The sequence below is a fragment of the Panthera pardus genome, unplaced genomic scaffold (genome assembly GCF_024362965.1).
Source record: "Panthera pardus isolate Hobbes unplaced genomic scaffold, ASM2436296v1 HiC_scaffold_12, whole genome shotgun sequence".
In the NCBI taxonomy this organism is placed as follows: domain Eukaryota; kingdom Metazoa; phylum Chordata; class Mammalia; order Carnivora; family Felidae; genus Panthera; species Panthera pardus.
In genome coordinates this window covers 86,152,187-86,174,278 of record NW_026526677.1, presented here as the reverse complement: position 1 = coordinate 86,174,278, position 22,092 = coordinate 86,152,187, and the positions used below count along the sequence as shown (strand labels likewise).

Below are 22,092 nucleotides of genomic sequence, written 5' to 3'. Positions count from 1 at the left end.
ATATATCAGACAATATGGTAATTTAACGCCAAACCGCCTTTGGCCAATCAATCTATGAGGAGTGGCTGAGCTAGTCTGGCCAATGAGTTAATCTAATCCACTACAACGGAGATTAAAATTAGCATCTCTTTCCTCATGGATCCTGCACACATTTAAGATTTGGTAGTTAGGGGCGCCTGGGTGGCTTGGTCGGTTAAGCGTCGACTTTGGCTCAGGTCATGATCTCACGGTCCGTGGGTTCGAGCCCCGCGTCGGGCTCTGTGCTGACAGCTCAGAGCCTGGAGCCTGTTTCAGATTCTTTGTCTCCCTCTCTCTGTGACCCTCCCCCGTTCATGCTCTGTCTCTCTCTGTCTCAAAAATAAATAAACGTTAAAAAAAAAATTTAAAAAAAAAGTTTTGGTAGCTGGACCAAATGTCAGTAGAGGGACATACAGGAGGGCTCTTGTACCTTGTTCAGAGCAGGAACAGAGGCTCACATCTGTGTACCACTCTCTAGGTTCGAGGAATGTGAAATAAAAGCCATCATCTATGAGCTGTTTTTTTTTTTTTTTTAATATCATCATTACAGTAACCCTGATTTTACTATTAATGAAGAAAGCATTTGGTTTGGGTGTCTCCCTTAGGGTTTCCTCTTGCAGAGGCCACTCACCTGATTAGTGATGTGCTTCTTTGTGCTTTAATATAGATTACCACTGTTTAGCTAATTGGTGTGATTCCATGATCACTCAGGACTTATGTTTGGTCCCTTAGGCTGGTAGGAGGCTTTTGCAAATGTTAGCTCAATGAATCTGTTAAGGGAAGGGCATGTTACTGGAGGAACAGTTCACCTGAGCCTAGCAGTGGTAGTACTAAAGCTTGAACACACATCTTCAGATGTCAAGCTGACTATGGTTTTCCTATACTTGGTTTTTTCAGGTAACAACAACTACATGGACTTCTCCAAATACTTGGCATCCAAAGTAATACTAGTATTAATTTCAATAAACATGGTCAGGAATTCAAATGGTGCTTTCCTGCTCCTCCCCTCCTCCTCTTCCTCCTCCTCCACTTCCTCCTCCTCCTTTTCACTTCCTCCTCCTCTTTCTCCTCCTCTTCATCCGCCTCCCCCCACCTCTTCTTGGTGGAAATAGGGAGAAAGTTAGTTCTTATCTCAAACTTAGAATCCAGAATTTGGAAACATGAGGTAGATTTTCAATTATGTGTTCTACTACAAAAAACTAACCCTGAAATACATTTGGATAAAGGACAAAGGTTTGAAAGAAAGATGGGACCAAATGTCTAAGGAACAGAATCCCTGGATGCACAGGTAAAATAGAAATCTTCTATGAAATTTAAGAAAGGATTTAGATGCATCTATACCCCTTGGCTTTGCTGTCTCATCTTTGCAGCCTTAAATATCCTTTGGGATAAAGGCAATGACCACTATAAAAGTGCAACCAATCCTGGAAACTTTGGAATCAGACCAATTTGGGTTTAAATCCTGACTCTGTGGCATGCCAGCTATATGATCTCAGACAAGGTAGTTTTCACTTTTCTTATTGAATATAGAGGTAATAATACTGAATTTACAGAATAATTAAAAAGTCAGACTGGTTAGCATAGTGCCTGGTACAAGCCAGTCATGTGATCATGGTAACCACCACTATGGCGCCTCCACACCTGCTACCTTCCACTCCTTAGTTGAGGCTAATATTGGCTCATTTCAATTTTTCCCAAGTATGTTAAACCTGAGATGTGGTTTTGCTGGTGACAAAGAGAGGAGGTGAGATCCTGAGTTGGGGGTCTGTTGCTGAGAGAGGCCATTGACCATGAGGACCATGGAAAGATATGGGACATAGAGCAGAATGATAGGAGAAGTCCAAAGCCAAGTTCCATGCATGGTCCAAAGGCAAAGGATCAGCCTTGCAAGAGTAAGGGACCCCACACTAGCCTCAGAAAGCCACTGCCATTCACTCAGCAAGTATTGGTTGGAGGCTGATGTGAGCCAGTCTCTGTTTTCAGAGAGAAAAGCAGACAGTCTGTGCTTTGACAAAGCTTATACTTTAATAGGACCTGGAATATCCTTTCTCCCAGTCTAAATCAGTCAACAAACAATTGAAAAAGGGAAAGAAAGAAGGAAGGGGAAAAAAGGAAAGACGGAAGAAACGAAGGAAGGAAGGAAAATTTTTAAATCCTCCCAGATTCTGAGTAGAAAGTCATTTGGAACAAATAACCAAAATTGCTTTCATCTCAATAATACCCTTCCTGTTGGAGTATTAAGAGAATTTAATTCAATAGTCAGAGAGAACAGAATTTGAATTCTGACGCTGGTACTCACTAGCAGGATGACTTTGGACAAGAAAATCAACTTCTCTAAAACATTTTTTTTTTTAATGTATAGAATGGAGAAGAGTGGTTTTGTGTGTGTGTATATATATATATATATAATGCATATACATACATATACATATATGTATATATATGGAATATAATATATATGGAATATTACTCAGCTATCAAAAAATTAAATCTTGTCATTTGTAACAAGGTAGATGAAACTAGGGTGTATTATGCTAAGCGAAATAAGTCAGAGAAAGAAAAATATTATATGATTTCACTTCTATGTGGAGTTTAAGAAACAAAACAGATGAACATAGGGAAGGGAAGGAAAAATCATATTAAAGCAGAGAGAGACAAACCATAAGAGACTCTAAAATACAGAAAACAAACTGAGGGTTGCTGGAGAGATATTGCATTGGGGGATGGGATAAATGAGTGATGTATACTAAGGAGGGCACTTGTTGGGATGAGCACTGGGTATTATACGTAAGTGATGAATCACTGGGTTCTACTCCTGAAACCAATATTACAATGTATGTTAACTACTTGAATTTAAATAAATAAATTACGTACTCTAAAAAAAAATAAAGATGATGTATAAGATCACTGAAGTAAAGGATGAATAAATATGAGGTGAATTAAAACCAGGACAGTAACTGCTGATCCTTAAAATAGGATCTTTTATGGGGATCCTGCTTCAAATAAAGAGACCTTGTGGAATCCTAGGTTGTCAAGGATAACTGTCAAACACCAGCTGAAAGCAAATTTGGCTACGATGAGCAAGCAAGTGACCTGGTCTCTCCTTAAAAGACCTGAAGTGGCTACAAATAATAGATTAAAGCTTCCTAGGGAAGCAAGTGTATTTAGAGGCCCAACGCCCTCTGGGCAACTGGCACATTTAAGGAATCATTTTTATGGTTAACAATGACTCAGTTCAATTAGAATGGTTAATACAAATATCAGGTTTAATTAAATATTTTTCAGGCATAAATTGGAAGTGAGAACGTCGATTTTTGCCCTTTCCCCTGATCCAGTCCTTTCTCCACCCTTTCAATACTAACTGTTGTTAAAATAAAAGCTTTAATGATAATGCAAAGCCACAAACCAAACTATGAATGACAACAATGACAACTACAAAATACCTTGGGGCTAGATATGCAGACAAAACTTCTTTAGTCTTCAGAATATAGAAAGAAGAGACAGAGCACAGAAATGAACAAGAGATAAATTCAAGAAATGGTAAATGGCATGGAGGTCAATTGACATGTGCCCTCTGGGCCAGAGGGAAGATTTTATGGCCAGATGTGAACCTCAGCAGAGAAGGATATAAAGAAATAGACAAACAAACAAATAAATAAAATGAAGTCCACTTTTGAGAAGGTGGTTAACTTTTCAATATTAAATATTAGATTTTTAAAAAGCAAATTTGGTTGAGGGCTTCACCTAGAATCAGACTACAGGCCTAGCTAGCTGCTCTGGAAGAAAGACATTGCTGCTGCATTCAAGCGGTGGATGATAACCCTCTGGAGGAGCAGGTTTTGAAAATCAAAGTACCCAAACTCAGCACAAAGCTCCCCTCAAATATATTTAAGCTTACTGATGAGATCTTGCCTTGCAAGAGATTTTGAAGCTTAAAATTGGCAATAAAGGTATTGAAAGGTGTCACTGTTATTTTTTTTTTCCTTTCCATGATTGCCATGAAAATATGGCATGGTTCTTCAGCAACATTACAGTGTATCTCTGTAATTCTACTAAAATAGCAGGTGGTAGGGTGATCACATTAAAAAAGAAAAGAAAGAAAAAAAACCCACAGGCAAGTTGAACTTGGTGATAGCACAATGAGATCAATGAAGTATCTGAAGTCTAAGAAGATACAGTTTTGTTCTGAAATTTGGATGGGTTTTATAAGTATGAATATGAACTAGGTGACCTTCCTAATGAGGAACCAAAAGGATAATGATGTTCTTGGTGATTAAAAGAGGAGCAAGGAAATCTAATTAGAGGATGCATGTGTTACACTTGTTGGTGAAACAGGAACCTATTTTCAGCAGTGCTGGCTGATGAAGGCACCTCATTCCCCTTCAAAGAGAACTTTTCCTCCATTGTCTTTAATTACAGTGGAAAACATGGCACTATGTTGTTTTACAAGGAAGATTAACTGGGCTTTACAGAGTGAAGACTTGTGGATAAAGAGGCCAAAAAAGGCAGCTATCTTTGTTTTGTTCTCTTTAGTATTCCCTGTTTTGTATTTACCACAAAGACAAGAGCTGAAGAAGTTAATATCAGAAGTTAATTCCAATCTGTCAGCTCATCACAAACTTGAAAGAGACAAGACTTTGGTCTAAGCTGAACCACAAACTCTTGTGTGTGTGCTGACATCAGCACACCCTGAATACTCAGTGTTATGTTCTAAATGCTTAGGCTAATAGCCAGATGTCAATGATTCAGATAGAGGAGGGTGGGGTGTGAGGGAACAACAAGGAACCTCATCAGGAATGAAATGTGAAATGTCTGCATTTTTTTTCTAATATGTTGACATTTTGCAGGTTGGGGAAAATACAAATGATTACACTGCTGTCATCAGCCAAAAGCAATTGGTATTTCTCTCTGACTCATTCCCTCCCACCTGGATTTAAATTGTGGATTTGAAAAATAAAAATCATATACATTATTATCAACAGGAAATGGACAAATATGTACAGCTTTAGATGTCTTTGCAAGAAGAAGTCACTTGATGAACATCTTCCTAAATGGTGAATTGCAATGTTTAATAGAGTCTCTCTCAGAAAGAAGACCCAGGGTTGGGAGGGATACCTAAATTCCAAATAGGATATATGGAAGCTGGAATGCAAGGGGAGAGTGTCAGAGAAATAATAATTTGACTTCCCTGGAAGGAGAAGACCACAAGTCCTTTTGTGTATTAGGCTTTTCTTTGGCTATTTGAGTTTCACACTGTATACAGACTACCATTGGTTCCCCCCCTTGACTGGAAGTTTTGTTAATTTGACAAATGTTTACTGGGGAAAGAACATTCCAAGATACAGTGCTGCATCCTGTAAGTGCAGAAAAAAATACACACAAGATATAAGCCTAAGTGTAAGCTACTCTGAAATCCCAAGAGAAAAGTGATTCTTCAATGGGGCTCAGAAACATTTTATGAATGGGGTAACATTGAGTACAATCTTAAAGGAGAAGTGCAGTTTTATCAGAGAAGAGGGCAAGCATCCTGGAAGACATAATATATGTATAGATTAGAAAGAAACATGAGATTAAGATCAGACAGACCTGGATGCAAAATCTGGTCTTTCCACTTCCTCCTGTGGTAGAATTCCTGTCTGTGAGAATTTGGTCCAATCACCTGAATTCTCTGAGCTCTGTTCTCTTCTTCTTTGAAATGAGAATAATAACAGTACCTACCTCAAAGTGTTCTTAGCTCTTTAATACATGTCTGGCTGACACTCAATAGTTAGTAGCCTTTTCATTTAGTATATTCTATTATTCTACTGTAACTGTCTATTTACTTGTTTGTATGGAGTTGTGGACTTTGTTCCTCTTTGTAACTCAATCCAAATGGATTGATGGATGAGAAGAGATGAAGAAGCATGGTCCAAGTCTTATATATGTAATAGGATCGGCATTCTGACACAGGTGGTCTAGCATGATGGGTGCATACAAGGAAGTAGGAGAGCGTGAAGTATAAGGGTGGGTGGATCCTAGAGCAAGAACAAACCCCAAGGCCATTCTTTCCTTATAGGCAATTTTCATCAGGACATAAACAGGTGCAGTTTAAGTTTTGGAAATGTCACTTGGCCCCACAGTGGCAAAGGGCTCACTAAACACGCAGGAATTGGTAAGAGAATAGCATGACTCTTCAGGGAAGGCAAACACCCCAGTGTAAGTGAGAATGGAATGGTGAGCCCACAGTCCAGAAGAAGAGCCATGGCCCACTTGCAAGTTGGTACCAGGTGTAAGCATAAGGGAGAGGAAGAAGTCAGAACCACCAGACAGATTCTAGTGAAAGTGTGTAGGTGAGAAGACAAGGTATACAATTGAGTGAGAGGCATGTCTGGAAAGATTGAATTTGTGATTCCCATGGTGTATACAAGTACGGAGAGTGGTTTGTAGCTCAGAATTAAGGAAAGTTATAAAGATACAAATTTCGTAGTTATCAGGCTATTGTCAGAGACCATCAGTCTTCAGTGTGCAAAAGATTCCCTTGGAGTGCTTGCTTTAAAAGCACATTCTCAGGACCTTCCCTGGAGACTTTGATAAAATGAGTCTGTGGCAAGACCCATGAATCTGCATTTTTGAAGCACCCAAAGCAAGTGCAGTGAAGGCTACGATATTACTTTGTAAGTTGTCTGAAGACATAGAAGATCCCTTCTCCTCCCACTGTGATGATATGCTCCCTGGACAGACTCATGGGGCAGGTGGAGGAGGGTCCAGGAGCAGAGCAATCCAGAAAGGTAAGAAACACACTACCCAGGTGTATCACAGAAGCCAGGAGTGGGTGCTGGGGATCAACAGGAAGTCTGGAGCTGAGATTCAGCTGGGTTTAGGAGGGAGACAGAACATGGAAGACTGAGGTGTGATGGTGCTGGAAGAGGTGGAGAAGGGAACAAGGAATCTCCCTGTCAGAGGTCTGGAGGAAAAGGCCAAAGAAGATGTAGGATGGTACACAGAGGGCACACTAAAGACAATCCCCAGACTCCTCATGCCCATTCCCCAGATCTCCTCTGGAGGCACGTGGGGGCAAGGTGTGCTTCTTAGCACACCCTAATAAAGGAGTGGAGAAGGCTGGTAGAGGCAGGAGGGTGTTGGTGTGGGGTGAGCAGGGGCTCTGAGGCTCTGCCTACAGGTACCAGTGGGGTGCGCAGTGGATGGGGCAATCATCAAAGGGTGGAGGCTGAGAGTCATTGGCTGGTGCTGCCTGTAGTTGTAGAAAATCCAGTTTGAAGAGCCAACCTGATATGTATATTTATTCTGGAGGAATGGCCATTAGCAAAAGAAAATATAGATTTGTCCTCATGGCTTCCAGGGGCCACTGAGGTAAGCTGGAGTCCTGGCTGCTCTGAGGGGGGCTGAGGCATTGCCTGAGGAAAAAATCCAGAGCCCAGATGTTGCCTTAACTGGAATATTTTGCCATTTTCATTTGCAATGACAAGATTCCTATCAGTTGTCCCTATTCCTGATACTTAACTCTTAATGAAACTAATTTGTGTCACTACAATTTCACAGATAAAATGTGAGAAATCTGTTTTTCTCTCTGCAGCCCCCACCCCCATCCTTTCTGGCATTGTATGCCCTCTCTGTCCCTCTCCCCTGCCAGTTCCAGTAATCCAGGCGTTTATATGGCTCATTAAGCGCATCACACTCTCTGCAGTGCTGGATGTAATCAAGTTCAGTATCTTCCCTCTTTACTCTTTAAAGACAGGGGGATGGGGCCTCTCTGGCTCAGGACTCAGTGGAGGCAAAGTGGGTTGGCAAGTTGAGAGAAGGGAGTGGCTTCCTGGAGGGGCAGAGCTGGGGCCAGCAGGCTGAGCCTGGCCATCTCTCTGCTGCTGCAGGCCTGGCAAGACTTCAAGGTGCCAGCCCTCCAGGTGGGCCTGCAAATAGCTGCATCCGCTCAATAAAACTTACTTATATTTAGAGCAGGTTGCTTTTCCATTAAAAAAGCATTTTGACTGCTGCCATTTCCAAGGTTGTGAATGACAAGTTTTGGAGACCTGCCTTTAATACTATTTCCCCATTGTTTCTTAACTTTAGAACACTTAGCTGGAAGTCAGCTGAGAGTCCATCTTGTTCTGTTCTTACATTTCACAGACAACCAGAGAACAGAGAGCATCAGTTTGTCTGAACCAGGGTCGGGACCAGAACTCTGTTTTTCTTGTTCCTGGTCTCTCAACGTTCTGTGGTCTTTCTAGTACCTGCCATTGCCCCACACTAAGAAACTTCCAGGCAGTCTAAAATGCCACTGTGAGTTGTACTCTGTCTGCCTGACCTATCTCATCAGTGTGGCTTTTGAAGGGCAGCAGCTGGCGTGGAGGGAAGAATCACCTCATGTGGGTGCCATCCACTGATCTGTCTCTGCGCGTCGCCCACCCACCTATGTTGGCTCTCACAGTCTGCCCCATCGTGTCCTGCCTCACCCCACTCCCCAACCTACTGTCTCACAAGCTTTGTCTTATGTGTTCTTTTGAAACTGCTTTCATCCCATTTTCCCTTGTTCTTTGCATGCAGGTAGGAAATAGATAAAGGTATGTTTGTGTGAGAGGCCTGTTCTGAGTATGTGTTGTGATGGGGTCACAGTGCAGAGTCAAAAGGGTCTCCAAAAACAATCCTACATTCTTTGAGGCCAAACACCGCTGCATGCCTGAGAATGTGGAGGCGTGTGTATTTGGGAAGTATGAGTATATGGGTTGTAAATGTAAAAAATGTCTTTTACAAGAATGCAATCAAATTTTTTTTTGAATTTTTAAAATTATTTTAAGGAACCCTCATGCACTGTTGGGGGGATGCAAACGGGGTGCAATCACTGTGAAAAACAGTATGGAGGTTCCTCAAAAAACTAAAAATAGAATTACCATATGATCTGGTAATTCCACTACTGGGTATGTACCCAAAGAAAATGAAAACACTTTTTCAAAAAGATATATGCACCCTTATGTTTACTGAAGAATGGGATCAGATTTAGATGGATGAGTGGAGATGCTGGTATAGGTAACAGACCCACATAGGCTAATTGTTGATATGGGTTTCTATCTGGATAGTCGTCTACCAATGTCCATGATGAGTTGCCAAGTATGGTGAGTTGTATCAAAGCAGTAAAAAGAGTTCAGATACTAGAACAAGAGTACATAGGCTTTAATCTCAGCTCAAACATTTGTAAGATAGTATGAGTAGGTAAGCTGCCTAATCTCTCAGTTTCATCCTGTGTAAAATCAGGATAAATATAGTACTTAATTCCTAGAGTCATTAAATGAGATAAAACATGTAGAACAGGGGTGCCTGGGTGGCTCAGTCAGTTAAGCATCTGACTCTTGATCTTGGTTCAGATCATGATCTCACCGTTCATGAGTTCAAGCCCCATGTCAGGCTCTGTGCTGATTGCAGGTATGGAGCCTGCTTGGGATTCTCTCTCTCCCTCTCTCTGCCCACCTCCACTCTCTCACTCTCTTGCTGTCAAAAAAAAAAAAAAAAAAAAAAAAACTAAAAAAAAAAAAACCTATTTAGAACACTTAGTTTAGTGGCTCTGCATGTAGTAAATCGTTGGTAACACTAATTAGACACAATTATGGGAATACTGAGGCCTAGAAGGAACACCCGTGGTCCGCAGAAAGGGTTAGTCAGCTGGACAATGTCACTCTGATCTTGTGTCAAGTTATTTCCACTCAGGCATAGTGTCAGATAATTACAGGACATATTTTCTAAAATGCTTTCACTGAGGAGAAAAATAAGTTACATGGAGATTGACTTTCCCAGAGCCCTTCAGCTGGTGAGCAGCAGAGCCTGGCCTCAGAGAGGCTCTGAGACTACCGACCTATTGCATTTTTCTACATTTCATTCCTGAACAGCTGAATTCCTGCTGCTGGCATCATCAATGCAACCGTCCAATCTCTGTTTATCCATTCATTCAACAAGACTTTCCTTACCCACAAATGTGTATGGAGCTCTGTGCTAGGTTCTAAGGATCAAACCAGACATTGTCCCTACATTTATGGAGCATACAGGCTAAAAGGGAGGGAAGATTTTATTCAAACTACATAAATGAAGCAGAAGTAAAATTGCAACTAGCAAGTGAAGTCTACAGAGAAAAGGATTGTAGCCATGGCACAGCCCTGTGTCCTCATCACTGAGAACAGCACCTGACTTGTGGCAGATACTGGTAAATACTTACTGGACAAATGCTAGGGAGAGCACTGTGGTGAGAGCAACCTCCAGAAGCATTGTATGAGAAAGTGTGCAATGGAGCACTGACCTACTCAGGGAATACTTCCTCAGGAAGGGATCCTAGGTGAGTGAGTACTAACCAGGTGAAGCAGGCTGGGAGGATCCTGGGGATTAGTACTGCTGTAGTAAAGGGCACAAGAGACTTCAGAAGAAAGGAACATACAGTCCAGTTGAGCAACAATATTGGCAGCCATACCAAGGGAAGCAGTGAGAAGATGGGCTGTGTCACAAAGTGTTGAAAAATACTTTTGTTTCATATTGTTCAGCTGTTTCATATTGTTATGCCTCCATGATGAACATTGTCTTATTGATAATTCCTAATGACAGTCAGCAGGCCTGGAAACATCATCCCAGTTTTAGCTTTGTAAACTGAGGCCTGTAGACTTTGTGTGTTGTCTAAGTCACACATCTAAACATAGCATCTGTGGGGCTTTCTGTCTATAAGATGTTATACAGTCCTCCCACCAGCTTTCTAAAGGAAGGTACTGATAGCACATCTGAGGAAAGTAAGATAAGCAAGGTTAAGTAGCTGTCAGTGGCCCGCCGAATTGGGAGATGAAGCTAGGTCTTCTCTATGGAATGCATTGTATCTCCCTACATTCATATGTTAAAGACCTAACCCCCTAATGTGTATTTGGAGATGGATCCTATAAGGAAGTAATTAAAGTTAACTGAGGTTATAATGTTAGAGCCCTAATTCAATAGCATTAGTGCCCTAGTAAGAAGGCATATGAGAGAGTCCTCTCTTTCTCCCTCACCCCCTCCATTGCCATCTCTGTCTGTATCTCTCCACACACCACACACACTCAGAAAAAAGGCCATGTGAGGACAAAGTGGTCATCTATAAGCCAGGAAGGGAGTCCTCATCAAAACTAGATGATAGGTCTCCCTGGCTTATCTTGGGCTCCTGGCCTCCAGAACTGGGAGGAAATACATTTATATTGTTTACGATATTTTGTTATGGCAGCCCTGGCATGGTGATACAGTCTTAAGATACATTGCTGTTATCTGCTATGATACACCTCTTTTATTAGTGGTTGGGAGGTGCAAGAACCTAGATTATTCAGTTGTCAGTCCTAGGTTCCCTCTCTTGGCCATATTCATTACCCCTCATGACCTTTCTGAGGGGGTCATGGTAGGCTGAGGAGCAGAGCATCACACCCATCCCACCATTTCCCCTCCGTTTAATCAAGACCAAGACGTGGACATTCATAGACATTAAAGTGTGGGCAGTGCTGGTGGCCTGTAATTGTCCTAGATCCAGAGCTATAAAAAGTGACAGTTACAGAGCTGATTCCAGGACTGAAAAATTTAAATGTCACCACTTTCTTTGTGATTGAGATTGAGCATAGGGAAATAGGGCTGTAAGGCTATTGCCTCTGGAAGCACAGATGAGCACGTACTTCTGCATCGTTGTGAGTGTGTGCATGTGTTCATTGAATGCTATTTACCCAGGATCTGAAGAAGCATCCACTTCTGGGTTTCATCCAGTACCTACTCACTGGTATGTGTACCTCAGTGTTAATTAACCTCATTGGTCTTCCTTTTACTCATCTTTAAAATGGACTTAGTAACCTATGTTGCACAGTACTGGCTAACATAATGCATAGAAACCAGTAAATATTTGGTAAATGGTAAATATTATTACTATTATTATGAATAATGACCCCCAAATATTTCTATTTTAAAATGAAGTTTATAGAATTAAATCATTTTCCCCTTTTGCCTTGATCTAAAAGAATAAAATATTCATAGTAGGGTGACTTCCCCATGGAGACAATCATTTGATAATCCATTTGGTCTCTTGGTTGCATTCCTCTTGGTGCTGCTATGTGCAGAAATAGCAGAATATTCATTTATTTTACAGGCCACCAAGTCAAAGTGTATTGATTTTGGGGGGAACCTCTTCCCCAAATATGTATAATAATGTGAGTGTTTATGTGAAAGCCATCATATTCTACATGCTTGTTACCTAAATTGTGCAAACCAAACTCCCTGAAATCTATCTACTAAGGGTAAATAAGTCAGGGAGGTCGAGCAGGCAAGCCTATCTTTAAAGTAGGCTTATATTCAAAAGCATAGGCATTCAGGCAGGCAGAGGAAGGAAGGAACATGCTGTACCCACCTGCCACTGCTGATGAGGGGCTTATTTCTAAGACACACACAGCACAATGCACACACAATGCAGAGAGAAAACAAAAGACATAGATCACACATTTCAGATGGTTGGTGGACAAAGTTTAGTTAATGTCAGTGCTGAAAGCTTGTTCAGGGTCTGAGGTACACATGGAAAGATGAATACCTTTTCATCCCACTCACCTCTAACCAAATCTCAGTGAATAAACAAATACATACACACACGAAATATCACAACAACCTGGCCCTGGCCCATGGTGTGAAATGCTACACACAGAGATGGACACAACAATGTGGGAAGGCTGGATGAGAGAGAAATGAGGGCTTCTAAGGGAGCCAGTCAGGAATCTGGAGACCTCTCCATTTATATGGGAGGACCTTCAGGGAAGGTTTTGATGCTCCAGCTTTGGACAGAGCAGCCATCGTGATGAAGACACAGACTACTGCTCTGTCCACTCAGTGAGTGAGAACATGACATGACAATCAATATGAGAATCGTGATGGCTGCAGTTGACTTAGTTCAAATCCATAAATATAACCCCCAGAATTATAGACTCTTACTATATAAGATATCTTAAAATTATATCTAACTTACCCCCTCAGACCTTTAGGTACTACAATCAAACTGTTCCCTGGTTCTATGTTCTTTATGGCAACCACCATTCAATTTGGTTCAGAATTGGGTTTACTCCTTTTGTGAGGTGCAAGCCTTGCCTTTCAGTAGACCATGAAATATCAATTACCTTGCAAACATCATTGTTCATGCTTAGGAGAATGACAGGGAGAAGCATTTCATATCTAAGGGTGGTGGGTTGAACAGTATGGATGAACATAGGCCAAGCAAATCCAGCCTTTGTCCCTCTACATGCCCCGATCCCACTGCACCCAGGCTTCCTGCACTCACCATACAGTGTGATGCTGGCATTGGTGTTCCCAAGCTTGTTTGTGGCCACACAAGTATAGTTCCCATAATCCTTTTCTGAAACATTGAAGAAAGTCAGAGTGGATATGTGGCCTTTGTTCTCAATCCTCACGCCGCCCAGGCCAGTGGCTAGCCTGCAATAAGAGAAGGTATTGCTGGTCTGGTTCTACAGATAGTGTGAAACAGCAAACAGAGAAGCAGGGGAAAGTGATATATACCAGAGATGAATCTTATAAGGAGACTCCCCTCCTCACAGACACCTTTCCTCTAACTGAGCCAGTGTCTCTAATTCAAAACATAAGTACCACAGCCTCCACAGGAGGAAAAAGGAGAGAATATTCATGCTTCAAAGGTGAAATTTACTGGTGTCTAGTCATTGATGGGTGCCATGTCTACAACTAATCTCAGGTTCTGAAATGAGGTCAATTCATTTTCCCACTTTCCAGCTTCCTCTATTTTTTCATTCCTGGTTCTAAAAGGAGACACTGTTATAAAGGGGACTAACGCATTTTGGTTTTGCCATATCGTTCTCCTTTACTTTATCATTCTTTTTCCATGTGGGGAATGATCCATTGGCTCTGCATCAGATATGCCCTATTTCCATTTTCAGGGTACCTGGTATCTTCCTTGAACCACTGGAATTCAGCCATAGGCACTGCAGAGGCTTCACAACTCAAGATACCCTTCTGACCAACAGAGACACCAGTGTTCTTGGCTTTTGAGATATAGGGAGGGTCTGTGGAAGGAAAATGCAGAGTGACTTCATGAAACAGACGAAAGGGGAATTTAGTCACCTGTTATGCAAATGGATTTCTTGTGACACCTTACCTTCCCAGTTAAATAACCCTTTATTTTAGGAAAATAATTCTTGCTTAAAGATATTGCATTTACCCCAGCATCTTCTTAAGCCTTGAAATCAATTCAAAGTAAACAATTCTCCCCATTAGCTAAAAGTTCTGACAGGCACAGGTAGACTCCAGGGGCAAAATGGCAATGGGGACACTCATGGTGCAAAACAATCTGAGAAAGTATTTTCCTATTGGAAACAATTTGGAACTATCAGAAAATGGCACTGTCATGACCAACTTGTTCTCTTAATACCTATATTATTTCTTCCTCTGAAACTTCCTGACAATGGGTCAACTCACAGTTTACAGTGATTTTTACTTTCCGCACATCAGGTGCGGCAACATCATTCAAGGCGCTGCATTCATACTCCCCAGACTGGTCACGTTTGATGTCAGAGATTTCCAGGTATTCATCCTCACTCACAAAGCCCTGGCCTTCTGGGAGGAAAGAAAGAGACAGAAACAATCAAGAAACTGTGAAACCAGGGACAGAACCATATTCATATCTTGAGCTTGTAAGGAAAGGAATACAAAAAGCTGTAATAATGGGGTTTGAACATCGAGTCAAAGATTATAAGACACCATGTTGACCAAATAGTATGGCATTTGAAGAAAGAAATTCTCTGCTTGAGTCTTGCATCAATGTGTTTTTGTCCAAGTCACTTTAACTTTTTAGACCATTTGAAAAGAAGAGGCTTTCATTGCTTTTCCTATATGATTATTATGAGGATTAACTAAGAGAATACATGTGAAATGCCCAACACACTAGTAAACTTTGATATTTTAAAGAGAATTGTTATGATTAATAACATAATAAAAATGTAAGGATAACTTTAGGGTATGTTAGTGTGGGCATCTTAATTTTTTTTATTATGTAGAAATTCCCTTGGAGACAGAGCACAAAATACTAACTACTTGTAGAATAAATAATCAAAATAAATTAATATTTTAATATAGACAGATGTAAAGCACTAGATTTGTTTTCAAATTGTACTAGAGAAGAAAAATTGGAGAAAGAGTGAATACAGAAGTACTCTGTGACTGTTTTGCAGGATGTGCTCAATAAATGTTTGCCAACATAAAATAACAGTGGTGGCCTCAAATGATGGATCCAGAGTTACTGGAACAGCCTTATGGATTTAATACCTGACTTTGTGGGACATTCTGGAGGCTTTATTCCTAGGCACTTGTGAGGATTGGAATTCATGATACAAAATATTGTGGGTTTGTAAAAGGTATATTGTTTGCAGCCATTACATGTCTTACAAAAATCTGGTCCCTCTGTCTTGTCCCTTATCCCCATCCCTGTGGTTCAGCACAAATAGAACAGACCCTCTGCCTTGAAATTCAAATGTTTTCAGTTCTGTCAAAGCACTAGGCTCCCATGAAAACCCAGCCAACACAAAGGCCAGGGAGGAAGTACAGCCACTTGCATTTCTTTTCTGCCTGTTGCCTGATTCCTTTTTGTGCTCCAGACATTAGAGTGAAAACAGTTTTAGGAAGATAACAACTCATTATAATTTTCCTCAAACACACATATAAACATATTCCTATCCAATGGATGCTCCATCAACTAAGTTTAGGTCCACTATGGATGTGAAACAGCAGGAAGTTGAGGGGTAGGGTGATGGGCAGTGGGTAGAGAGACAGGTGCTTTAACAACCTGATTTTGATTCAAGTCTAAGCCTTGGGGAGTTTTCCCCCACCCTGCCCATTTCCCCAGACCACTTGCTTTTCACCTCATGTGACCTTCATTGCCTCCTCTTCCCACCCTAAGTCCCAAACACCCAAGCTCTTCCATTAGTTACCAAGTATATCCCAAGAAGGTGTGGGGTCCCTGGCAAAATATTTTTCAAGGGGACCCTCTATATATAAACAATTGCAGTCACCAATTCTGGTAGCCCAATATCATGTAATTACATGAAAGAAATGTTGGCCTTCCAGCAGGAGCAATCCTTTGTCACGCTCCTAGAACCAGAAACTGTTGATTGGGTCCCAGTACAAGCCCACAGGCATGAGTGTGGGAATCTTGGGGAATCTAGTTGAACCCACATGAAGAATGGCTGAGGGTAGGGGCGCCTGGGTGGCGCAGTCGGTTAAGCGTCCGACTTCAGCCAGGTCACGATCTCGCGGTCCGTGAGTTCAAGCCCCACGTCAGGCTCTGGGCTGATGGCTCGGAGCCTGGAGCCTGTTTCCGATTCTGTGTCTCCCTCTCTCTCTGACCCTCCCCCGTTCATGCTCTGTCTCTCTCTGTCCCAAAAATAAAAGAAAAAAAAGAAAAAAAAAAAAAAAAAAAAAGAATGGCTGAGGGTAGAGGTTGGAAACACACCCTGAAGGGGCGAAATAGGGTCGTAGGGCCCTATTTACCAGGATCCCAAGGTAGTGGTGCTGGTCACAAGCCCTGTACCACAGCAGACATTTGGTCATTCACGCTAATTCATATACTAATTCCTCAAGATTTATTGGAGGGATGTAAACATCTTCCAATCTTTTTCCCCCCTTATTTCTCTTAGGGTTAACAGAATCTCACAGTTGAAGAAGATTCTGAGACCACCTATTTCAGGAAGTCTATAAAGACAAAAATTGCCTCACTTATTGAAATTATGTTGGTGGACCAATCTAAGTATTTTAAAGGATCAAACAACGATATCACACCAAAACAACTTCCCAAATGCACTGTACCTTTTCTGCAGTGAATAAATATGGCAGAATTGAAAGTCTGCCTTCGTACTACTAACAGGCCATTATTTTTTCAAAATGTGCTGCGGTGCATTTACCACAAGTAATTAAACTCCACTTCATTTGACCAAAGGAGCCACCTGCAGTAGGGCCTGGCAGGAGCCTCAGGCAGGGTTACTGACCTGCTAACCTTGGAGAGAATGAGATAGATCTATATCATGCTACACAGTATACACCAGACAGCTGTCTTAAAGTCCCTGATAAGGCAAGTTTATGGATGCCAGTCAACATAGAAGTGTTGGTTTGTGCAAAGGGAAAGGATAGCCTCAAAGAAGGTGGAGGTCAATGTGCTGGGGCCCTGAGTAATTCTCTGCATTTGTATGAGTAGGGCAGATTCTGGATTCTTCATGAAGCAATTACAGGGCAACACAACCACCCTTTGGAATGCAGGGATGTATTTTCACTATCTGTAATGGTATTTTTATGGAACAATTATATGACAGCAAAAAAAGGAAGAAGGAAGAGAGTGTTTTGTGCAAAATAGGGATCGTTATGATAATACTACCTCATTAAGTGATAAAATGAATTTTGTCAAGTTTGTACCATAAAGTAAGTGCTTCTCAGATTTTAATTTGCATATAAATTCCTCTGGGATCTAAAAAATATAGAAATTCTGATTCAATAGGTCTAGATCAGGGCCTGGGACTCTGCATTTCTAACAGATGCCTGAGTATCTCCATGCTGCAGGTCTGGGACCCACACAGTGAGCAGTGAAGCTATAAGGCACCACCACGTGCTGTTCTCAGCTCTCTCTTGTCACACATTTCTAACTGTCTGGGTCGGTGAAGTGGCCATTTGGTCAACAGAGCTTACTGAATGCCCCTCAGAAAGGGGATTCTTGTGGAGTCTGCATCTCAAAAGACACCCTCTTGGGGGTATAGCGCTCAGTAAGGTGCACTGAAGCCGGGCATCTGGACCCCTGAAGCGAACTGTTCACTGAGTGTTTATGATCTTACTACAAAGTGTTCATTCTCTTGAACGGATTTCTTTGCTAAGAAATGGAAAGAGGATGTTGAAATCCCTCCCCATCTCAAGCCCACTGAAGGTGATTGAGATGTTATTTTTGTTACTGCTTTGAATACTAGGTGAACAAATCTAGGTTGCTAAATGCCTAGAGACCTAGGAAACTGCAGGGTTTAATGCTTTCCCTGCCCTCTCCAGTTCTGGTTGCAATGGAAAATCCTGATTCCATGCTGCAGAGAAAAGGGCAGAAGGCAACACATGTTTTAATCCTCTTTGCTGGCTGCCAAGAAGACAAACTGCTGATGTGGAAGCAGAGGAAGGGAACTGGGCAGGGAGAAACACCTGAGGGAGGAACAAGAGAGGAAGGAGGAGGAGAAGGAGGAAGGAAAGAAAGGTAGAGGGGGTGCAAGCAAGATGACCCAGGTGCCACAGGAAAGATTCTGAAGACACTTTCAAAAGGGATTAAAGAAAAAAACAAAAGGACTAAAGCCTAAAGGGCTACGATATTTTCTCTGACAAAATGCATGAAAATGAGAGTTCCAAATCTGCTTCACAGTTTTGCTTTATGGTGAGATGTCTCTTAATAAGCCAATAACCCAAAAGCATTATCAACCTGCTCTATGCATTCAGGCATCCCAATATAACATGATTGGGAGGAAAAGTAAGTGAATTCTAAGCCATTGGCAGAAATATATTTTTTTAAATGGATTATTTCTGGGATGCCTGGGTGCCTCAGTTTGTTAAGCATCCGACTTCCGCTCAGGTCATGATCTCGTGGTTCATGGGTTCAAACATCGGGCTGTGTGCTGAAAGCTCAGAGCCTGGAGCCTGCTTCGGATTCTGTGCTTCCTCTCTCTCTACCCCTCCCCTACTCATGGTCTGTCTCTCTTTCTCTCTGAAAAATAAATAAATATTTAAAAAAAAATTCAAAAAATGGGCTATTTCTTTCCTTAGATGAGTACTTTTAAGAAAGTCAATACACTATATTAGTGAGATTAAGATCTTCAAGAATACAAATGGGGCCATTTATCATGGGATGTGGGAGGTCCCTGGACTAGGGCCCCTTAGATGCAAGGCATGTGCCTGGGGACAGAGTAAGCAAGCCCCATGGTTCTGTGGGCATAAGGGGGCTTCTTCTACAAAGACACATATTCTGACTTAACACAGTCACAGAAGGCAAAGAACAAACAGTGTCCACGCATAGGGTCTGGCATCTTAGAAACGGAAGGGCAGACCAAGAAACTGCTTCAGGGAAGGATCCTTGGCATGATCTGCTTTCCCTGATATTACCTGCAGTTATCTTACTCACATGTACCTTGAGAAAAGGGCTGGGTTAGACACTGTATGTGGGGTGGAGATGATGTAGAAGACAAGGTCCTTGACCCTGGGCAGTCTATAATCTCATGACCCCACAACTGGAGCACTGTATATTTTTCTGTCCCTCAGCTCAGTTTTCAGTGTTCTTAATCATTTTTAGATCCCTCTCGTAAGGTGCAGTGGGTCAGAAAGATTTATTAGAGCTGGAAGAAACTTAAACATCATCCTCATCTCTGAGGAGACCAAATGGGAAATCCAGAGTAAAATCTGGAAGGATTCTGACCTTGTTCCTCTTCTTTCTTTTTCCCTTCACATCCTGTCCTCCCATGCCAGCTGTATCTCAGTCACCATTCTTATGCCTAATCGTTCCTTCTTTTCCTCACACAACTCCTTAGAATTTCAGTTGGAAACACCGTGGAGGATCAAAGATTTTAGCCTTCCATTTTTTGGATTATTGTCTCTGACAGAATATCTTTCCCCATTCTGTGCAAACATCCCCAGGGATGATTTCAGAGGGAAGTCTATTCCGTTGCCATACTATTCACACCATCCAAAACAAGCACCCTCATATTGAGGCAAACTCTGACTGGCTTCTCCCTTTGAAATAATTAAAAAGTCCCCTTCTGGGTGCCCCAACCCCAGTGTCCCTCCTCATATGCCGCTGAAAGCTGATGCTCTATCCAGGGAAACTGCTTTGTGAGGTTAAATGTCAGCACCTGTCACAGCTTTTGCCAAGAGATCTGTCAGGAGATGGCTCACAGTGGCACATGCCTAGGGGCGGGTGTCTTAGAGGAAATTAATATGAGGAGATGAGAAGGGGGAGGAGGGCTAAGAATTTAAGGAGGTATTGACAGAGAGAAAATGGCATCATGAAGAGAACAGCCAGAGGAGGGAAAGAGGAGTCAGATGGCTGAGAAAGGAAGAGAAGAAAGAGAAAGAGGAAGAGAAGGAAGCCATTGGGAGTGGGAATTGTGTAGACACCCCAGGGTCCATGATAGGATTTCTCGAAAAGCAAGAACAGACATTTCCCTGTTCCCTCAGCAAGAAGGGCTATTATAGATGCTCCTTATTAATACTAAACTTGGAAAGTTGGAATCCAAAGTCCAGGTGCTTGTGTGAATGCTTCTGACCTATTTAGGCCTCACCTAGGCTTTTTGATCTATATTAGACAATAGCTTCTTGTCCATTCACCAAAACTAAGTATCCATTCAAGTTAGCAAGGAACTGAGATTTTGCTTCTATAAGGAGTGCTTAGTAAATCAAACAAGGTGTGGGTTGGCTGGCTTGTTGTATATTTTCTGGAACTCCTATCCTAGAGGTCTGGAGCAAGATAAGGTCAAGGAAAAGAACTGTCTGGAGTAGTTCCCTCCCAGTGGCTTCTGTGCCCTTGAGGTATGTAGGGCAAGGTAGATGTCAGAAGTGCATGTGATGATATGTGCCACAATCTTGTCACTCATCCATCTCTCTCTCCAGGATTCTGGCCAGTAGAACATAATCACATAAAGTGAGCCACAAGCAGATCAAAATACCAGCTTTACTGCTGTCAGGTTGGCCTACAATCTGGGCTTGGCATCCAAGACTGACAGAGGTTCTTGCCTTTCTCCCTATGAACTAAAGGTGTCTGGACTACTGCAGTAGGAGTACTTGCCTTTGGTATTCAGCTACAGGCCCAATGCTGGACCTGGGAATAAGGGCTGTATTGGAATAGAGAATCAAGTGTAAGGAGAACCCTTTGACCCAAGCAGAGGTAGATTAAGAAGGTGATGGAGAATCAGATGTGCTGCCTCACTTCTAGATAATGGACTTATCCCTGCTTGACAAGGTCCAAGGGCTGCTGAGCAAATAACTTTAACAGTGACATTAGTCACCCATCATCCGTGGAGACAAAGAGTGACCAGTTTAGAAGAGGGATTTATTCCTCCTAGGGAGTACAGGGGAACTGTCTTCTGGAAACCTATAAGCTGGAGAGTAGGTTTCTTCACCCTCCCTAGGGATTTCCTGGCCTCATTCTCAAATCACATACCTCTCAACACAAGAGCCTCCTCTTGAATGACAGAAGCATTAGAAACAAGCTTGAGTGGGAACTGGAGTAAAATCTCAGCACTTGGTACAATTTGGCTCATGTGACCTCAGTCTTGTATTGCCTGCACTTGCTTCTGATAAGGTAGGTGTTCCATTTCTAAATTGTGAACACACTGAGATGAGATTACACCTTCCACTCCCTTGAGCTGTATATGCATCTCATGTAGGATGAACACACAGTATCTATTCATTCTACATCCAATTGCCAAAGGTTTGGAAACTGAACCCTCACCAAATTATCTCTCTCCACTTAATCTCTCTCTCTGCCAGGCCTGCTCCACATCTCTGTGTTCCCTGACACTCTGACTCTCTTTAGAATGCTGCTGACAATAAGCAACTCTGAGCTACCCCTCCTTAATTAAACCAGGGAGTATGGACAGCAGTATATTCCATCCTAACTTGCTCCCAACTCCCAGATACATCCCTTTGTTGCATTGGAGTTAATGAAAAGTATGATAAACCCATGGTTTCATTTTCCCTTAATTAATATAATAAATTGAATTGTGCTAAAGTCATTTTGTTCTGGAGACTGAGCCTCTGGGTCAATGTCTCACTTGCTGGTGGTGACAGAAGCTCTTTGTCTTGGGCTCAGACAACCTTTCTCAGACTGTGGCCACCAGGACCTTGCCTGAGGGAAGGGTGGTGTGCTCCTCTCCAAGACTGCCTTGCTGGCTGCCTTCCCTGAGTCTGACAGGAAGTTGGCTAATGACAAGATCAATGTGTAACTGGGAAAGTCAGCTGAGCTTCTAGTGGGGAAAAGAGTACATTAATAATGCTCTGGGGAACTGGGGGCTCAAAGGAATTTCCTGGCAGTGG

At 42.0% G+C, this 22,092-nt stretch overlaps 1 protein-coding gene across 12 annotated transcripts in view; it reads right to left on the bottom strand.

Moving 5' to 3' along the window:
• OPCML (opioid binding protein/cell adhesion molecule like) overlaps positions 1 to 22,092 on the bottom strand; it is a 1,065,414-nt gene that overhangs the window by 8,447 nt on the left and 1,034,875 nt on the right. For 7 of the 12 annotated variants that reach the window (XM_053900247.1, XM_053900249.1, XM_019421450.2 and 4 more), the window contains 4 exons: positions 14,476 to 14,613; positions 13,943 to 14,063; positions 13,310 to 13,461; positions 12,395 to 12,421 (listed from right to left, as the gene is read on the bottom strand). In XM_053900247.1, the coding sequence (XP_053756222.1) occupies positions 12,395 to 12,421; positions 13,310 to 13,461; positions 13,943 to 14,063; positions 14,476 to 14,613 (438 nt within the window). The remainder of the gene's footprint in view (positions 1 to 12,394; positions 12,422 to 13,309; positions 13,462 to 13,942; positions 14,064 to 14,475; positions 14,614 to 22,092) is intronic. The other 5 variants (XM_053900246.1, XM_019421446.2, XM_053900248.1 and 2 more) reach the window with 3 other exon arrangements.